A 19,989-nucleotide genomic window follows, 5' to 3' on the forward strand; every position below is an offset into this window, starting at 1 on the left:
CTGACTCGTATTTATGACGGTTGCCGTATCCTGGGGCCAGGTGGTCCCTTTTAGCAACCTTCAGACCAGCAAATGAGGAAGCCAGATTCACTTAACAACCGTGCTAATGTAACCACTGCAATGATTCACTTAACAACTGTGGCAAGAAAGGTCGTAAAATGGGGGGAAACGCACTTAACAACTGTCTCACTTAGCAACAGAAGTGTCGATTGTGGTTCTCGGTCCAGAATTATCTGTATTTGGCTGGGAGAAATGAAATAAAAAAATGACATTTGCAACTTGGATATAACATTTGTAATCGTCCCGTTAAGATTTCAGATTTTGCTTCCTGTGCTTTGTGTTTTTACTGGAATATGATGCCAATGTGCTGTATAATAAATATTTATTTAGATAATTTATATGGAAGCCCACTCCCTGAGTGACTACGGGCAGTTTACAAAAAATAAAAACATACCAACAGTAATAAAAGTACCCCAATTCCCTGGTGACCACAATCAATCAAACAATAGAGGAATCTTTCCACGTATTTTTCCCACAACAACCCTGCGAGGCGGGCAGGGAGAACATGACCCAAATATAGCAAGATTTTTTGGGGTGGGAGGGTTGGGGGAAGAGGAGGGGTGTGGGGCAAGGGCAAGACCCCTGCCCTTTTCTCGGGGTAAGAAGGCTGACTTGTAGGAGCCAGAGGATGGGCTTTGTAATACAAGAAAAGCCATGTTAATTAGCCAGGGCAACAGTATTATAAAACCCATGTTTCAAGTATCACAAAGTCCATCCCTCTTGAGAGCCATAGCAGATGGGCTTTGTAATACAAGGAAAGCCACGCTAATTAGCCAGTATGCAACAGTATTGCAAAACCCATGTTTCAAGTATCACAAAGTCCATCCCTCTTGAGAGCCATGGCGGATGGACTTTGTAATACTGCCAACAAGTACAACGTTCAAGCATCCTTTCAAGTATCACAAAGTCCATCCCTCTTGAGAGCTGCAGAGGATGGACTTTGTAATACCGGTGACATGGTTTTTGGAATACTGTTGCACTAGCTGGTTAACATGGGTTTTGTTGTCTTTTGAAGTCCATACTCTGTGACTTTCACTGGGGGGGGGGGGGGCAATAGTTGCAGCCCGAAAGCCCCTGTTCCCCTCCCTGCCTTGGTTTGGGTTGGTGGGCAGGGCAGGGGTCCTGGAACCCCACTTCAACCCTAATGCACCACTTCAAGGCCTGGTGCCGGCCAGGGAGCATGGGTTTTGTAGTCCTAACCCCTTTCAGAGGCAGAGGCAGGCCTGGAAGGTTGGCATTGCCTTATGGGCCTGGCACCAACTTTCCTGCCTAAATAAACCTAAAATATTTTTATTTGATTTTAGACAGAATTACGGCTTTATGACGGCTCCGGCTCCGGCTCCGGCTCCAAGGGTGGCAGCGCTTCTGGGCTCCAAAAATCGCCGTCAGGACCCCCTCGCCATGACATAGACCTCTGTTGCCTCGGCTGGGAAGCATGGGACTTGGAGTCCATGCCCCCACCCCCCGGGCACATACCGAGTCGGTTAAGGAAGGGTTTGCTTAAATTGTAACGAATCGGGCGTCACGGAGCCCTGCACGTTCAGAAGGAAAACTTATTCATCTGAAAACGCTTATTTTTTCGGGAGCGGCGTGGAATGGAGGCCGCCGCCGTTACCGTGGCAACCATGGCGGCCGCGGCCCGGGCAAGATGGCGGCCGAGGCCGGCGTGGTAAGGAAAAGGCTTTGGCCGTGCCGCTCTGGGCCGCTCGCCACGCACACTCGGTGGTACGTCGGGACGGGAAGAATTCGGCATCGCCAGCCGTGGCACGCATGCGCACCCTGGGTGGCAAGAGAGCGTTCGCCGAGGCCGCCAAACTCGAGGCGTGCGCGGCCTAGGAGCATGCGTGATCTCAAGCAAATGGCCGCGGGGGTTGGGAGGGAGGAAGAAGGCCGCTCCATGCGCTTGCGCGCTGCCTCAAACACCAACCCCCGAGTTAATTAAGACGTATCCTAGTTGGCCGCTCCTTTTTTTTTATTTTTAATTTTAATTAACACATGCGCACTGAACCATCGGTGGTCGGCGGGTTTTTTTCCCCTTCTTTTTCCCCCCACCCCATCCCGCATGCGCGTGCGGGGAGGGTCTCCCCGCGCACGCTCACAACTGACCGGGCCCTCTAGGCGCAGGCGCAGCGCGACGTTTCTCTCTCTCTTCCCCCCCTCCCTCCCCCGGCAAGAAGAGGCTCCTCCTTCCCCCCTTCTGGGCGTCGGTCGCCAGTGCGCGTGCGGCGACGGGGCGCGAGCGCGAAAGACGGGAGGTGTGTGTGTGGGGGGGGAGCGCGAGAGGTGGCGACGAGTGCGCGTGCGCACTGCGGGCTGGGTTGCAGCAGGCAGCGGCGGCGGCGGCGGTGGCGGTTGAGCTCGCGGGCGGGTGAGTCGCTGAGGGGGGGGGCGAGTCGAGTCGCGGTGGGGGTGTCGCGGGGAGGAGGAGGGGGGAGGGGAAAAGAAAGGCCGGTGTAGAGGGGGAGGGGGCGGCCTCGAGCTCGGGCCCGCGCCGCCCCGGAGGCCTCACCGCGTGGCGGCCGCCTCGGACCAGCAGGCAGGCGGCGGAGGCGGAGGAGGGAAGACCGGCCGCCCCCTCGGCTGAGTCACGGGGCGGGGGCGAGGGAGGGGGTTCCCTCCACGTGTGGCGGCTGAGCGGGCCTAGCCGCGCCTGATGGGCCCTGGAGTCCCGCAGGAGGGGGGGTGTAAAAAGGGCGGGGGGTCTCGTGAGGAGAAGAAGAAGACCCTACTTGGGGGAGGGAGGAAAAGAGGGGAAGGGCCCAGTTCTGGTCTAACTGGGAGGGGGGGTCGCCTAAAGGGAGCCTGGCCTGAACTGAACTGGGAAGTGCCTGAATTTGGGGGGGGGGAGTCCTTGGACGGGGTGGGGGGTCTTTGGGAGGAGGGGAGGGTGAGGGCTCTGACTGGTCTAACTGGGAGGGGGGGTCGCCTAAAGGGAGCCTGTCCTGGGTCGAACCCTTTAGGGGCTGCCTTAATTTGGGGAGGGGGGCAAGCCCTGATTGGAGGCGACCCCTCCTTTCCAAGATTTCCGGGGGTCATTGGGGAAAAGCGACCCCAGGAGGCGAGGAAGGAGCTGGGGCTTAGTCAGAGACCAGCCCCCCTCCCTTCTCCCTCCCCCAGACCCAAATATTGGCTTGACACACACAGAGACGTTTTAAACCACCTTTCCTCCCCCTCCCTTTGGGGTTTGCTTGTGGGTTGTGTGCAAACCCCAAAAGAGGCAAATTCCCACGCCCGGCTTTTCTTTCTTTTTTTTTGAGGGGTGGGGAAGGGGGGAGGGAAAGCACGTGGTTGCCCTTTAAAGGGAAAGCCCACCAGGCCCCTCCCCTTTGTGGGGGGGGGCGAGGGGAGCCCAGCTGGACCCAAAGTTTGTTTTTAGGGTGGAGGTGGTGAGCATTGCAGAGTTGGGAAGGTGGCTTTTTTTTTTAAATTGGCAATTTGGGGGAGTCAGGCCACCCCTTTGGGGTGACTCTTTGGAAGGGGAGAGAGGAGAAAAGAAAGAAAGAAAAAGAGAAAGAAAGAAAAGATCTTGCAATGGCTTTGCTGGACAGGGAAAGGAGGAAAAAAGAAGAAAAAAGGGGGAATGGCTGGATTGGAACTCTTCTCCCCCCCCCCTATGATGGACAGGGTTTTCAATCAAGCTGGGCAATTTTGAAGACTGGCAGACTTCAATTCCCAGAATTCCCCAGCCAGCCAACATGGCCCCCTGGTTTTAAAGGTAGAAAAACTATGCTTGTCTCCCCCCTCCCCCTTACGGGATTCCCCCCTTGATGGGGGGGGGTTGTTCAGCCTGCACCCTTGGCAAAAAGTTCACCTTCCTTATGCCACTTACCTAATTGCTACCTGGATCAGGTGAGGGGAAGGGGGGCGTTTGAGTAAGCTGGAAAGGGGGGGGGGCTTTCGGCTTGGCTTTTTCTTGCATTGCAGCCCAGTTTGCGGGTGGGGTGGGGGCTTAATGATGGCCCCCCTGTTAGTGGCTTTCCTCTCTCCCCGGATCGATGCCCTGGGGGCCGTTTGAGTGGGGGAGCAGCACAGCCCTCCAGCTGGATTCAAACTCGGAGCAGACTTTTAGGCATGGGGGAGAATCTCTTCAGACACCCGAACCTGCCTGGACTCTTAGGAGGGGGGACGTTTACCACCCTCAAGAATTGGGGGCGGAAGAGCTGGGGTCTAGATCGAAAGCAGGGGTCCCTTCCTCCTCAAAGTAGCTTCTCCCCCCCTTCCCCCCTTCCCCCCCCCCCAGCTGGTCACGTGGTCCGGAGCCTGTCTCTCCGCAGTGGCAGCTTAGCTGAATCATGCTTGGGGTTGGCAGGAGCCGAGGGGAGGCTCCCTCCTGACATGTGGACCGGAATGGCTGCCTTGCTCTCTCTCTCTCTCTCTCTCTCTCTCTCTCCCTTATGAGCAAAGTGGGTGCAAACTTCCTGCCTCCTCCTCCCCCCTTCCCCTTTTGCTCCTCCGCTGCCCAAAATCAGAAGCACGTGGTAGCGGCGACAGTGGCAGCCGGCCGGGCCTCCCCGGTGCCACCCGCTTGGCAAGAGAGAGAGAGAGAGATGGCTGCCACCACCAGCACCACCGCTGACGGCCTTTTGAGGAGCCGCTGTCAGCCTGCGCCGGTTAGTCGATGACCCGACAGGTTGTCAGTGGGAGAGGAGACCCAGGTTGGTCTCTGGCAATGGGTGGGTGGGTGAGTGGGCGGGCTAATGATCGCTCTTGGGGGCTCCTTGGTGTGGCAGGTGGGGGGAGGACAGATGCGTGGAAGAAGGAGCCGGCAGCTGTGTCTGCAGCCACCTCACGCCGCTGTCTCGGGCTTTGTCCTAACTCCAGGCTGAGACTCCGAGCGAGCGCCTGCCCCGGGGAAGGGAATCGGGTTTTTCCAGCTCCCATCTAAGTCGGGAAGGGCTGGGCTTCCCCTGAAGCCCTCCTGCTCGGCCTTCTTTTGTCCCTCCTCCAGCCCCTCTCCTCCTCTCCGGAGGCCGAGCGGATCTCCTCCTCCGCCTTGGAGGAAGAGAGGGTCTAGGAGAATCTGCCTTGGGGTTGAAATGCCTTTCCAGAAGGGTAGCTCTGCTTTCATTTGCTCCATTTGGGATGAGTGGGTTGGGGTACTGAGGGGGAGGGGGTTTCGTCGTAGGCTTAGACCTTTCAAGCCCTTAGGGAAGATTTGTTTGCTTGACGAGGCAATTATCTGATCTGCATGTTGGCAAGATGATTTTTTCCTTTTGTGAAGTGGGATCCTTGGGGTGTAAAGTCTCCGTCTTTGCAAAACCGAAGTTAGAAGTTTCTTTAAAAAGAAAAAAAAAACACCATAGGCTGACACCACAGAATGAGCTCCCCCCCCCCCCCAAAATCCTGGCTGGTTTATTCCCCCAAAACAGAAGGGGACAAGCCCAGATTTTGAAATTGCACCTTGTGGATTGGGAGAGTAGTCGGACTGAAGTTGCTCCTCTGGATTTCGGTGTAGAATCCGCTGCCTGGAAGCTGCAGTCCTTCTCCGCTTCCACCGTGGAGCAGGGGATCCCAAAATAGAGCAGGGCGAGGGTTAACCCTGCAGCAGAAGGTGGGACCGAGGTAGTCTGGCTTGATCTTGGCTAAATCTTGGCCTCCTGGCATGGCATGGAAAGCAAACTTTTGCAGGCTTCTGGCTAAGTGAACGGAGAGGCTCCGAGGCCGGAGAAAGTTAGCAGGCGGAATAAATGTTCTTTCACCCAGAGCGTAGTTGGCTCAAAGGTACTCCTAAAGTGACCGCTCACTGGGAAAAAGCCGTGACATATGACCAATTTTTACACTTACGACCGTTGTGGCATCTCCGTGGTCACGAGATCAAAATCCAGACGCTTGGCGACTGACGTAGTTATGACGGTAGCGGTATCTTGGGGGGGGGTTGTCGCGTGATCCCCTTTTGTGACTTTCATGGGGAAGCCAGATTCCCTTAGCGACCGTGGGACTAACTTAACGGCGGTGGTTCACTTAACGACGGTGGCAAGAAAGGCCGTAAAGTGGGGTTAAAAACCTAACGAATGTTTCACTTAGCAGAAATGTTGGGCTCAATTGCGCTCGTAAGTGGAGGATCACCTGTATAGATGTGTATATAGGTATGTATAAAAATTGGAAGGCAGGTCGTAAAACAGGGCAAAACTCAACAGATGTCTCCCTTAGCAACCTAAATGAGTATAGTATAGCCTGTATTGTCATTGCACATCGCGTATACAACGAAATTGGTTAGTCCACAAGTCTTAAAGGGGGGGCTCCATTATGGTCATCAGTTGACAACTACTGGTGTGGTACTTTTAGTACATGGGTGTCCAAACTTGGGAACTTTAAGACTTGTGGACTTCAACTCCCAGAATTCCCCAGCCAGCATGGCTGGCTGGGGAATTCTGAAAGTTGAAGTCCACAAGTCTTAAAGTTCCCAAGTTTGGACACCCCTTTTTTTTTTAAAGTATGCAATAGTAATGAGATGGCCTGGAGGGGGAACCACTGGGAGATCCTGAAAATTATCAGTAAAATAAAATAAAAGTTTTAGGGAGAAGACAGTTTTCAGTGAAAAGCTGTCAAGTGGGTTTAGCTGTTGTGTCTTGGCAGCTTCCTTTTGATGGGTGAAAAAATTGCAGGCAGTGCCAAAATGTACCTAGGCTCACATTTGGCCACTCTTTTGTCTCTGCCCCCCCCCCACCCCAGTTCCCATTCTAAAGCATGCTGGGGGGTCTGCTGAAGGCAATGGGCTCTCCCTGCCCCTTACCCCAAAGAACCCAGCATCTGGCTCAGCACCAGCTGAGTGGGCAGGATCTCCTTCCACCCAGAGATGTCCAACGTGGCCACTTTAAGTCCTGTGGACTTCAACTCCCAGAATTCCCCAGCCCTGGCCACTTTTAAGACTTTGACTCCCAGAATTCCCCAGTCCTGGCCACTTTTAAGACTTTGACTCCCAGAATTCCCCAGTCCTGGCCACTTTTAAGACTTTGACTCCCAGAATTCCCCAGCCCTGGCCACTTTTAAGACTTTGACTCCCAGAATTCCCCAGCCCTGGCCACTTTTAAGACTTTGACTCCCAGAATTCCCCAGCCCTGGCCACTTTTAAGACTTTGACTCCCAGAATTCCCCAGCCCTGGCCACTTTTAAGACTTTGACTCCCAGAATTCCCCAGTCCTGGCCACTTTTAAGACTTTGACTCCCAGAATTCCCCAGTCCTGGCCACTTTTAAGACTTTGACTCCCAGAATTCCCCAGTCCTGGCCACTTTTAAGACTTTGACTCCCAGAATTCCCCAGTCCTGGCCACTTTTAAGACTGGTGGACTTCAGCTCCCAGAATTCCCCTGCCAACAATTCCCCTCAGAAGATCGTGTGAACTTGTACGCTTTGAATTCAAAGGGTTGTAAACAAAACATGGCTGAACCAGGAATTAAGTTGACTGGTACGTTATGGTTTAGTAAAAGGTGGGGGTTTTGTGGGGGGGGGGAAGTGCCTAGATTTGGAGAATTCATGAGATATTTTGGTGGCTCTGAAGCATTTTTAAAGGATGGGTGTAGAACATAGAGTAATAGGATTGGAAGGAACTTTGAGGTCCTCTAGTCCACCCCAGGCCAAAGCAGGAGACCCTTATACCTTTCTGGACAAGGGTCTCTCTAGTCTTTTCGTGAAGGTTTCCATTGATGGGAAACTTTAGGAGGGAAGCCATTGCAATGGAATCATACATTGAGAGCTGGAAGGGACCTTAGAGGTCCTCTAGTCAAACCCCCTGCTCAGGCAGGAAACCCTCAACCATTCCATGCAAATGGTTACCCAGTGTCTCCTTAAAAACCTCCAGTGATGGAGCACCCACAACATCTGGTGGCAGGCAGTCCCACTGGCTAATTGTCCTCACTTTTGAGAAGTCTCTCCTTCATCCTGGATTGCTTCCCTCCTTGATCGGTTTCTTGCTTTGCTCCCCATCCATTCTTTCTTCTCCTGCCTTCCGGTGCTTTGGATAGTTAAGTTGACCCCCTCCTCTTGGAGGCAGCCCCTCAAATACCCTGTCCTGTCCTCCCCCCCCTCTTCCTCCGGTCCTTCTTAGTTAGACTAAGGCGCACGCCATTAGTTTAGCCCAGGGGTGTGTGTGCGTGTGCGCGTGTGTGTCATAACATCCTATTTGAATACAGAATAGCAGAGTTGGAAGGGACCTTGGAGGTCATCTAGCCCATCCCCATGCTCAAGAAGGAGTCCCTGCTAGGCCAGGGGTTGGCAACCTGCAGCTCCGGGGCCTCCTGTGGCTCTTTTATCCCTCTGCTTCGGCTGCCTGTCACCGGTCGGACTCTACAGAGGATAAGGGCTTTCGGTTCGGACGGGTAGAGGGAGAAGGACGCTGCGCTAGGAGGGGACTCTATGGTTGGGGAACCGGACTTCTGGTCCACTCTAGCATTGAACCGGGGGTGGGTGGGGGATCCCCGTGAGGACATTTGTGGCTCTTTTGAGTGTTTAAGGTGGCCGATGCAAGGCCGTTTAATGCACCGTCCTCCCCTCCCCTTTGGGAGTGAGGGGCGTGCTTGCGATGCGCCAACCGTTACGTGGCTGTGCAGAGGCGTCGGGAAGAAGGTTGCTCACTCCCCCTCCGGCAGGATTTCTTTCCTTGCTGGACTCGGCCCCGTCCAGGGGACCCTTGCTCCTGCCTTCTCTCTCTCTGCCGGCTTCCGTCCTGACCTTCCTCTCTCTCTCCCCCCCCCCTCCACCAGCGGTTTCCACAACACCTGATCCACCATGGCTGATGACCTGGACTTCGAGACCGGCGATGCCGGCGCCTCCGCCACCTTCCCCATGCAGTGCTCCGCCCTCCGGAAGAACGGCTTCGTGGTGCTGAAAGGCCGTCCCTGCAAGATTGTGGAGATGTCCACTTCGAAGACGGGCAAGCACGGCCACGCCAAAGTAAGGGCTGGGGCTGTCCGTGGGTGTCGGTCATCTGCGGAGGGGGGGGGAGGGAAGGATATCTTGGGGAAACTCCCAGGGGTGCAGGGGTTTGCGTGTGCCCGACAGGCCTCGAGCGGTGTTTTCCCCTTGCTGCTGCTGCTGTGTGTGTGTGTGTGTGTGTGTGTGAATGTGTGATTGTGATTATGCGACTGGCCAGATGGAGGAGGACGAGGACCAGAATTCTGGGACCTAGTTTGTTTTCTCTGACCGTACTTTTTCCTTGCAGACGTTTCATGGCCCTACTAGGGAACGTCATCAGTGCTTTGGGTGGGGAGGGGGAGCGGAGGAAGGACTGTGGGGTCCTTGGTGCTCTCTGAGATTGGTGGTTGAATGCAGACGTTTTAGGACCCAACTAGGGAACGTCGTCAGGGCTAGAAGGGAAGGTTTGCAGAGAAGATGGGAGGAGGAGGGAGGCTGTGGGCTCCTTGGTGCTCTCTGAGCTGGATGGCCTCCTTGCAAACATTTGGGGAGAGGAGGAGGAGAAGGGGAGGAGGACTCTGGGGTCCTTGGGGGTCTCTGAGCTTGGTGGTTATTTTGCAGACGTCTCATGACCCAACTAGGGAACATCATCAGTGCTAGAAGGGAAGGGGGTTTGCAGAGAGGAGGAGGAGGACGACGACTGTGGAGTCCTTGGTGGTCTCTGAGCTGGTGGTTTTCTTGTCAACATTTCATGACCCATCTAGGGAATATCATCAATGCTAAAAGGGTATTGGGTTTGTGGGAGGAGGAGGAGGAGGAGGAGGAGGAGGAAGACTGTGGTGTCCTCGGTGCTCTCTGAACTTTTTTGCAGACCTTTCATGACCCAACTAGGTAACCTCATCCATGCTAGAGTGGAGTTTGCAGAGAGGAAGAAGAGGAAAGGGAGGAAGAAGAGCGGGGTCCTTGGTGTTCTCTGATCTCGGTAGTTTTCTTGCAGACGTTTTATGACCCAACTAGGTAACCTCATCCATGCTAGAGTGGAGTGTGCAGAGAGGAGGAAGAGGAAAAGGAGGAAGAAGAGGGGGGTCCTTGGTGTTCTCTGATCTGGGTAGTTTTCTTGCAGACGTTTTATGACCCAACTAGGTAACCTCATCCATGCTAGAGTGGAGTTTGCAGAGAGGAGAGGAGAGAGGAGGAGGAGGATTGGGGTTCTCTAACCCATTTCTTGTAGACATCTCATGACCCAACTAGACAACACAATCAGTGCTAGAAGGGGAGGTGGGGGTTAACCGTCTGCAAGGAGACCCCCAAACCCAGAGGGAGCGCCCAAGACCCTCAACAACTCAACCCTGAGTTACAAAAGTGCCATTGGTGCCGTTTTTCGTCTTGGCATCGGAGAGAGCGGGTCAGAACGGAGCCATTCAAGCCCTCCAGCCTGCGACCTCTGCCCTCTCCCTCCCTCCTTGGTCTTCCTGGCCTGGGTGATCCATGATAGTAGCCCTTAACGACAGTTCGTTCCAAGTTACAGGGGAAACGAGTGACTTGTGACCACTTTTTCACACTTACGACCACATTCTCCCACAGTCCCTTGGCAGCTGACTCATGACGGTCGCAGCGTCCCGGGGGGGGGGTGTCACAGGCTCAAAATTGGGAGCCGACTCGTATTTATGACGGTCGCCATGTCCCGGGTTGTGTCCATGTGTCATGCGATCCCCTCTTGCGACCTTCCGACAAGCAAAGCCAATGGGGGAAGCCAGATTCCCTTAACGACCATGTAACTCATTGAATAGCTGGAAGGATTCGCTTAACCACCCCGGCAGGAAAGGTCGTAAAACGAGGCCAAATGCATCAGAAAGGTTGGGCTGAATGGCAGCTGTAAGTCAAGAACTACCTGTCACCCACTTAACAACTAATGGGGCAGGGGTTTCTTGTGACTTACAGGGGGTTCTACAACGGTCATAAGGGTGAAAAACAGTCATAAGTCGCTCTTGTCCATCCCGTGGTTGCTTCAGACGGTCACTAAACGAATGGTTGTAAGTTTAGGACTACTTGTAAGGATTATTTCAACAAAAAATTTTCTCTGGAGACCTGAAGTCAAATTTTAATTCCTTCACCCCACAGCATCCAAGTATGCCTGGCCCCCTTCGGTGCTAGAGATTTCTAGGTAGTCCTCGACTCTCCACCGTTTGTTCAGCGACCGTTCTAAGTTACAACTGCACTGAAAAAAGTCACTTAGGACCGTTTTGTTCTTACCTAGGCTTCCTGATACAGTACAAAGCACACACTTAGTCCCCAAAACCCTCTTTTTATTTTAGTGAGTCCCAAATAGTTTGTAAAGAGTCCCACCGAAGTCTGCCAAAGTCTTTCGGGATAAGGCTGATAAGCACCCACCTTGAAACGCTGCCAAAGAACTAATTGGCAATTAGGTTGGCAAGGCCACACGGAGCGAGCTTCAGAATGTAAACCGACCAGAACGAACACGATAGTCACAGTGTGATCCCCTTTTGCGACCATCTGATGAGGAAAGTCAATGGGGAAAACCATATTCACTTAACGGCCGTGCTATTAATTTAGCAACTGCAAGGATAACGAAAATTACTTTGATTCCAACCCAGACATTCCCTCTTCCACTTTAAAAATTAAATGACAGAATTAAGTTAACATTTAAAAAAATTGAAATCTCCATTTTTTTAAACATTCACCTTGGAGCCCAAAAAGTTTCAGCTTCCATCCAGCCATTAAAATATCGATGGCTTCCAACGTTTTATGCGCAATTAACTTCTTTTCTGGAAACTTTCCTCCCTGTGGCTTGTTTAGGAGCCAAAAAGTCATTTCCAGTTTATCAGACTAAATATAAGTACATAATTCAGGCATCTGATCCACAGGCTGAAATTCCTTCCACCGATAATTCCTGGCGTCATCTGGGGTGGGTTTCTCTTTTTGATATCACGGTTTTTATTTATTTTTGAATTACAAATTTTTACTTGTGTTATGAACAAAGTGTTCTCCTAATCATTTTCTTTTACATCCTCTCCTATACATATAATCCATTTTACATCATATCTTCCGTTTCCTATTTTAGCCGTATTATTCTCTTTCCATATTTTTTTTTAAATTTTCAAATTATTTTCTTCTTAGTACATAAACAATATCACTAATCGCCCTTAATTTCTTGTCTCTTACAATAACATCAACTCCATCACTAAATACATTTCTCAAAATTCGCCATCTTACTCTTTTAACGTTTCATCTTCCGTCTCTTAATTTAAATTATCTTCAAAGTTAAACCAAGTTATCCTTTCACATTTCATCTGTTGGTCTCTTTTGCTGTAAGCAACCTACAACATCAAATCCAATGTTTACATAAAAAACATTTAACAGTGAATTATCCACAATTAATAACGTTGATATAATTCCTTTACATCTTAATTAACTACCCACCATTAATAATATGAATACAATTGCCTTTAATCGACTAATACATTCCTTTTTTTTCCTTCCTCCTCTGGGAGTTTTTTGGGTGGAATTTGGACATTTTAAGGTTTGGATAGAACCCCAAAGTCTTCAATTTGTTATTATTTTTGGGGAGTCGTGAGTGTACTTGGTGTGTGTTGCAAAGACCTGCCAAAATCTTCCAGGAGATTGAGGGATTTTATTTTATTTTTTTACACAGAGACAAGCAATCTGTCCAAAACTTTGAATATGCTCAGAGGCAAAAAATCTAAGCCTTCGAACACCAATCTGCTGATTTGAACTTGGGTCTGTTTTAAGCTTTCTTCTCCCTAATGGGCTGAAGATGTGTCTGTTTGTCTCTCTGTCTGTCTGTCTGTCTGAGGATCGGCAGCTATTCATACTTCAGGTCTTTCAAGAGCTACTAAGATGGGGAGGGGGTGCTGTAGAGCCCCTCCAGGACAGAGTTTGGGGGGGGGGGTGTTTAAGTTTAATTCATACATTTATTCATTCAATTTCTATAGCTGGCCAGGTCAATGACACCGGGTAACTTTAACAGTTCAACAAATAAATGACAACGAAAATGCTGAAAACTTCTGAAAACAATTTTTAAAAAAAAGCTGTTTTGCCAGGCGGGGCTGTTTCCTCCTCCTCCTCCCTGCAAACCCCTCTAGCACGGATGATGTTCCCTTGTTGGGTCATGAAACGTCTGCAAAAAAGTTCAGAGAGCACCAAGGACACCAAAGTATTCCTCTTCCTCCTCTTGTAGCACTGGCGATGTTCCCTTGTTGGGTCATGAAACGTCTCCCAAAAAAGCCACCAAGTTCAGAGATACCCAAGTGTTGTTGTTGTTATCATTTTTCTTCCTCCTCCTCCTCTCTGCCAACCCCCCCTCCCTTCCAGCACTGATGATGTTATCTAGTTGGGTCATGGAATGTCTGCAAGGAAATCACCCATAAAAAGAGAAGCCCAGATAAGCGTGGATTAACACCAGACAAACAAAGAAAAAGAAAAGAATACTCTGATCTATGGGGAAAAAACTCACACTCCTACCATCCCACAGCTACAAGAAAACCACCAAGCTCAGAGAGCACCCAGGAACTGTCCTCCTCTTCCTCCTCCTCCTCCTCCTCCTCCTCCTCCTCCTCCTCCTCCTCCTCCTCCTCCTCCTCCTCCTCCTCCTCCTCCTCCTCCTCCTCCTCCTCCTCCTCCTCCTCCTCCTCCTCTCTGCAAACCCCACTCCCTTCTAGAACTAATGGCGTTCCCTAGTTGGGTCATGAAACGTCTGCAAGAAAACCCACCAAGTAATCTATAGTCTTCCTCCTCCTCCTACTGAAGCTGTTCTCTCCCTCTGCCCCCCTCCTAGGTGCATCTCGTCGGCATAGACATCTTCACTGGGAAAAAATATGAAGATATCTGCCCCTCCACTCACAACATGGACGTGCCCAACATCAAGAGAAATGACTTCCAGGTAGGTGCCCGGGGCTGGCGGTCGGCCTACGGTCAGTCGGTTTGGTTATCCAGTGTCTAAAGCTGCCCGTTTCACGAAGCAGGTCTCTGGGCTGTGTGGTATAATGGCTAAACTGCCTCCGTTGTTGTATCGTAGTTGTGGTTTTGAGGCCACCCTGCCCTTCCTTGGGGGATGCGCTTCTCCCCAGGGGGGAGAGCTGCTTACGATGTCTTCGGTGCCCTCTGAAGGTGGGCAATTGGTCAGAGTAATCGTTCCTGACTCTTGGGGGCGATGCTCATCTCCGTTTCAAAGCCCAAGAGCCAGCGCTGTCCGAAGACGTCTCCGTGCTCATGTGGCCGGCAGGACTTAAACACAGAAGGAGCACGGAAGGCTGTTCCCTTCCCACCAAAGGTGGCTCCTATTTTTCTACTTGCGTTTTTGACGGGCTTTCGAACGGCTAGGTTGGCAGAAGCTGGGACAAGTCACGGGAGCTCACTCCGTTACGTGGCGCTAGGGATTCGAACCGCCGAACAGCCCACCTTTCTGATTGACAAGCTCAGCGTCTCAATCACTTAGCCGCCACGTCCCCCAAATATGTCTAGACCACCTTTATTACCTATTTTCGATCGGTGGGAATGCGGTGGACGTAACATACCTTGGCCTCCAGCAAAGTGGGAAAACAACCCACCATCCACGATGAATGAAACAGGTTAAACAAACAGGTTAAAAATAGGCTAGATGGTGTGACAAGGAAATGGGATTTGATTTAGATCAAGTCAGTTGAGATCACGATTTAAATCCCTAGCAAAAAGGCTTGATTTAAATCAACTTGATTTTTTAAATTACAGTTTTGAAAGAGCAGCTGCCTTCTCTGTCCCTCCGCGGCTTCTCCTCCGACAGTCCCAATATTGCAGGATATACACGGCCGCCTCCTGCTGTATCCCTAAGCTCCATTCCACGCTGAATAAACTGAATTATGAATATATCTTAAATAGAGAACGATCTTTAGATAGATTTTTTTTTTACTCCAGAAGCATTTGATTGAAATACATTTAATACGTTTTTTTTTAAAAAAATCCAATTTGAATAAAAAGAAATCCGATTTAAATTTTTTAAAAAAATCATTTTTAATTAAAAAAAAACAATTATTGATTTTTCTTTTAAAATCCACCCTGTGGGAAACTGCTGACTGGGGAATTCTGGGAGTTGAAGTCCACCAGTCTTCCAAGTTTGCCCAAAATTGAGAAATTGACAAAATTATACACAATTGTTAGGACAACTGTTATTACACTTCTTATTACAGAACTTAAAACCGATAGGAAGGCAATGTAGAATCGAGACCTGCGAAGGCTAAGCACGCAGGACGATACAGAAGGCGGAAAAGCTATTTTTTATATTGTTACCTTGGTCTTGTTTTTTCTGTATTTGTTGGGTTTACCCCCCTGTTTTTAAAGGTAAAAATGTTTAATAAAAACTATTTCTAAGAGAGAGAGAGAGAGAGAGAGGGAGAGAGAGGGAGAGAGAGGGAGAGAGAGACAGACAGACAGACAGAGAAAGAGAGAAAGAGAGAGAGAGAGGAAGAGAAAGAGAGAGGGGGGGAGAAAGAGAGAAGAGAGGGAGAAAGAGGGAGAAAGAGAGCCTGGGAGAGAAAGAGTGATAGAGAGAGAGGGAGGGAGGGAGAGACAGAGAGAAAGAAAGGGTGTTTTAGGTAACCATGGGATCTCACCCCCCCCCCCCCTTCCCGGCTGACAAGTGTGACTGGTTCGAATCCTGCCGGGGTTTTTCCCCAAGGGAGAAGCCTTTGGAAGCTTCTCCTGGCCCAGGCCGCCGTGCTCACCCTCCTCTTCCTCTTCTTCTTCCTCTTGCAGCTTATTGGCATCCAGGATGGCTACCTTTCTCTGCTCCAGGACAGCGGGGATGTCCGGGAGGACTTGCGTCTCCCTGAGGGAGACCTGGGCAAGGAGATCGAACAGAAATACGACAGCGGAGAAGAAATACTGGTGAGGGGCGGCCCCCTTCTCCCGGGGGGGTGGGGGTGGGGGGTGTCTCCAGCTGTCCCCACTTTACGACCGGTGGACTTCGACTCCCAGAATTCCTCCGGCAGCTTGGCTAGACTTCAACTCTGTGCCTGCTTACTCTCTTGTAATCCCTTCCTCTGTGATCTCTCCAGTGGTGGGTTCCGGGTCGTGTCGCAACCCCTACGCTGTGACCGGGTCGGGCGCACGCATGCGCACCCACTGCCCACAATGCTCCAGCTGCTCAGCGGAGTGTTGTGCAGGCGCCCTCTGTTGTGTGCGTGTGTGCAAACGGCCCCGTTGGGTCAAACACAGCTCGGGTGGGCCCTCCGAAACACCGTACCAGAATGGGGCCTGCTGCTCCCGTACCGGGGCGTACCCCCCGCAACCCACCACTGGATCTCTCCCCTCTAGGGAGTAGGAGGGGGGAGGGGGAACTCTGGGAGTTGAAATCCACAAGTCGTAAAGTGGCCAAGGTTGGGATTGGCGCATGGCGGCCACAGAGTTCACACAATCATTACAGGTTTAGTTAAAGCATCAGAATGAAAGTTTGTGTGTCTGTGTGTCTGTATATCTTTTATACATGTACATAAGTAAACAGTTCGTTTAGTGACCAGGTTTTCAGCCACCCTGAAAAAGATGGCTTACGACTGTTTTTCACACTTAATGACCGTTGCAGCATGCCCTATGGTCCTGTGATCAAAATTTGGACGCTTGGCAGCTGGTTCATATTTACGACGGTTGCAGCGTCCCAGGGGTGGGTGGGTGTTTCACGTGATCTCCTTTTGCGACCATTTGACACGCAAAAATTTTATGCTCAGTTGTGGTCGTAAGTTGAGGACTACCTGTGGAAAGGGAGGTGGGGGGGCAAAAACCAGAGATGGGGGGAAAACTGCAATTCGGTGAAGTTGTTAAGATGTTTTTTTGTTTTTCAACTTTGGCAGCGGGAAGGTGGGTGGACTTCAACTCCCAGAATTCCCCAGCCATCCTCCACAGGGAGGGAAGATGGCGGCAGGCAGGCGTGCAGGGGGTTCTGGGAGTTGTAGTCCACCCACCACCTTCCCGGGGCCACGGTTGAGAAATTGAGTCGAAGAGACTTCTTTTCTTTTCAATTAATAATTTTTATTCAACATTTTTTAAACATTAAAATCTCAGTTACACTTTACAGCTTTTCGTGATCGGTATTTTTTTTTCTTCTAATTTTGATATTTCCATTCTAAGGCCTATTGTTTTACACATATACCTCCTCACTTCATCGTTACTCATTGATAGAATATATACAACATTTACACCTCTGTTTCTCTCTGAATATATACCATCTCCTTTTATTATGTTTTCTTAGGTATGCATTAATTTTACATCTCTTTTCTAGCCAATTATGCCACCTATTCCATGTCTTATAATACTCTGTTTCCTCTCTGTCTCTTACTTCCATCGTTCATTTATCCATTTCTGCACATTCTAGCATCTTTTTTATGATCTCTGCGTTTCAGGGGACGGGCTTTACTTCTATTTCTGGATTTCTTTACTTCTATTTCTGGATTTCTTTACTTCTATTTCTGGATTTCTTTACTTCTACTCCCAGATTTCTTTACTTCTACTCCCAGATTTCTTTACTCACATTTCTGGATTTCTTTACTCACATTTCTGGATTTCTTTACTTCTATTTCTGGATTTCTTTACTTCTACTCCCGGATTTCTTTACTTCTACTCCCAGATTTCTTTACTCACATTTCTGGATTTCTTTACTTCTATTTCTGAATTTCTTTACTTCTATTTCTGAATTTCTTTACTTCTATTTCTGAATTTCTTTACTTCTATTTCTGAATTTCTTTACTTCTATTTCTGGATTTCTTTACTCACATTTCTGGATTTCTTTACTCACATTTCTGGATTTCTTCTATTTTTGGATTTCTTTACTTCTATTTCTGGATTTCTTCTATTTCTGAATGTCTTTACTTATATTTCTGAATTCCCCCCCCCCTCTCCCCCTCCCCCCAGATCACCGTTCTGTCTGCAATGACCGAGGAAGCTGCTGTCGCCATCAAAGCCATGGCTAAATAAAGGAACCACAGGTGAGTCCAGGTACGGAGGGGGAAGAGGGATGGGAGGGGGGGGTGGCCCTTTGGAGTCCTTTTTTTCTGTTCCTGGGGTTGTTTTTTTTAAACTCCCCTCTTTCTCTCCTCTCCTGCAGGCAACAGCCGCAGCCGCAACAAACTTGTCATGAAGCAGAGGAGAATCGCAACCCGCAGACTGTCAGATTGGGCTCCAAAGCACCCCCCAAAATCTTGGTTTCTCTACCCCCCCCCTTTTCTTTTCTTTGTCCTTTTCTTCTTCTCTTTCCCTTTGAAACAAAACAGCCCCCCCTCCCTCCCTCCCTCCCTCCCCGGATCCTCCCTTTGGAATTAAAAGGAAAGAAAAACCAAGCCTTTTTTATTTTATTTTGTGGTCTTTTTTTAAAAAAAAGAGCAAAAAACAACAACACCCGAAGCAAGAGAATAAAAAATAAACATCTTCCCCCAGAGCTGGATGCTGATGTAATCATCATCATTATTATTATTATTATTATTTCCTCCCCTTGTTTTGACTCCCTCCCTCTGCCCAGCTTCCTCCCCCCTCCCCTCCCTCCTCCTCCTCCTCCTCCTCCTCCTCCTCCTCCTCCTCCTCCTCTCGGGCGCTAGTGACACTACAACCGTTTGTTGCTTTTTTCTTTTTTTCCTGGCAAAGAGAAGTTGGGAAAATGTGCACTTAAAAGAAAAAAAAGGGGAGGGGAATATTTAAAACTGCTAGAAGGAAGAAAGGAAGGAGGGGGGGGGAGAAGAAAACCATCGTGGGAGAGAGAGACGGACTCTTCGGTTCTCTCCCTTTTTTCCCCCACCTTTGTCGTTTTTTCTCGGCGTTTTCATCCTCCTTTCCGCGAGGAGGATGGGCAGAATTTGGGGAGGGGGTGCGAGAAGCTGCCCCCTTTCTTCCTCCCCCCTGAAGCCCCCCCAGCTTAGAAAGACGCCCTGCGGTGCTCTACCCCCCCCCCCAATCCTGTCCCATTTCTATTGAGGGTGGGTTGGGGGCTGTTTGGTTTTTATTTCTGTCTCCCTCCCTCCCCTGTCCGCTGGGTCACTTCATGCTGGGAGGTTACCTACGAATATTTTTTGGGGGGGCAGTGTCCCCCGCTCTTGTTGCTGAGCTTGGCTTAAACCCTCCTCTTCCTCCTCCTCCTCGCTGGAGCCCCCCTTTGTCTGCAACCTTGGGGCAGGAAGACCCCTGCTGGGCCTGGAATGACGGGGACCTGCCCTCTGCGGAGTATAGGGGCAGGGTTATACTCTGGTCCCTGTCAATCATGTTTGATTTCCTTTCCTCGTGCCCCCCCACCTCCCGTGCTTGTAACTGCCTCCGAGCCCCTCCCTCGTTTGTGGGAGTTAGCATCGCCCCCCCCCCCCTCTACAAGCCCCCTCGTGCTGGGTAACCATCCCAAGAGGCTGTTTTCAGGTTAGGGAAATTTTTTTTGTGGGGGGGGGGAGGAGGGGGGGTTTAAACCAACTAGCACTCCCCTGTGCCCCCCCCAAAAAACTGTCTCCTTGGTTCCTATTTACTCTCCTCTGCTGTTCACAGGTCAAGCTGTGCCCCCTCCCCTCCCTCTCGCCCTGTTAATCCAACCCATTTGTTAATCAACCTCAATAAAACACAAGTTTAATATGAAAACCTGGCTGTGGTTAATGTGTCATTGGGGGGTGGGGTATGTCGTGTGTCTTGCGTGGGAGGGAGGGGGGGAAGCCTGGCCAGGGGAAGGGTCTGCCCAGACACTCAAGGGTGGGGGAGGATATGGGGAGGTGGGGAAGAAGAAAACAATCCCCTGGGTTGCTGGGGAATGGCATCATTTGTTGGTCAGCGCATCAGTGCGCCTCCTTTGGGGGAGTGTGATTTGCTGATTTTAATGGCCTCTGGACTTCGACTCCCAGAATTCCTGAGTCAGCCATGTTTTAATGGCCTCTGGACTTTGACTCCCAGAATTCCTGAGTCAGCCATGTTTTAATGGCCTCTGGACTTTGACTCCCAGAATTCCTGAGTCAGCCATGTTTTAATGGCCTCTGGACTTCAACTCCCAGAATTCCTGAGTTAGCCATGTTTTAATGGCCTCTGGACTTCAACTCCCAGAATTCCTGAGTC

At 50.5% G+C, this 19,989-nt stretch overlaps 1 protein-coding gene across 4 annotated transcripts; it reads left to right on the forward strand.

The window, feature by feature from the left end:
• Positions 1-2,286: 2,286 nt before the first annotated feature.
• LOC309400443 (eukaryotic translation initiation factor 5A-1) lies at positions 2,287-19,524 on the forward strand. Of its 4 annotated transcripts, none has more exons than XM_081968943.1 (6): positions 2,287-2,428; positions 8,760-8,949; positions 13,727-13,831; positions 15,679-15,810; positions 17,827-17,910; positions 18,020-19,524. In XM_081968943.1, exons 2-5 carry the CDS (start codon positions 8,785-8,787, stop codon positions 17,887-17,889), a joined length of 465 nt encoding a protein of 154 aa, XP_081825069.1. In that variant the 5' UTR covers positions 2,287-2,428; positions 8,760-8,784; the 3' UTR covers positions 17,890-17,910; positions 18,020-19,524. The 4 variants fall into 4 exon arrangements, with proteins under 4 accessions (XP_081825069.1, XP_081825066.1, XP_081825068.1 ...); XM_081968940.1 differs by having other exon boundaries at positions 17,827-17,900; XM_081968942.1 differs by having other exon boundaries at positions 2,295-2,315; positions 17,827-17,900.
• The last annotated feature ends 465 nt before the right edge of the window (positions 19,525-19,989 follow it).

The sequence above is a fragment of the Natrix helvetica genome, assembly GCF_964273705.1.
Source record: "Natrix helvetica genome assembly, chromosome: W".
NCBI classification, from domain to species: domain Eukaryota; kingdom Metazoa; phylum Chordata; class Lepidosauria; order Squamata; family Natricidae; genus Natrix; species Natrix helvetica.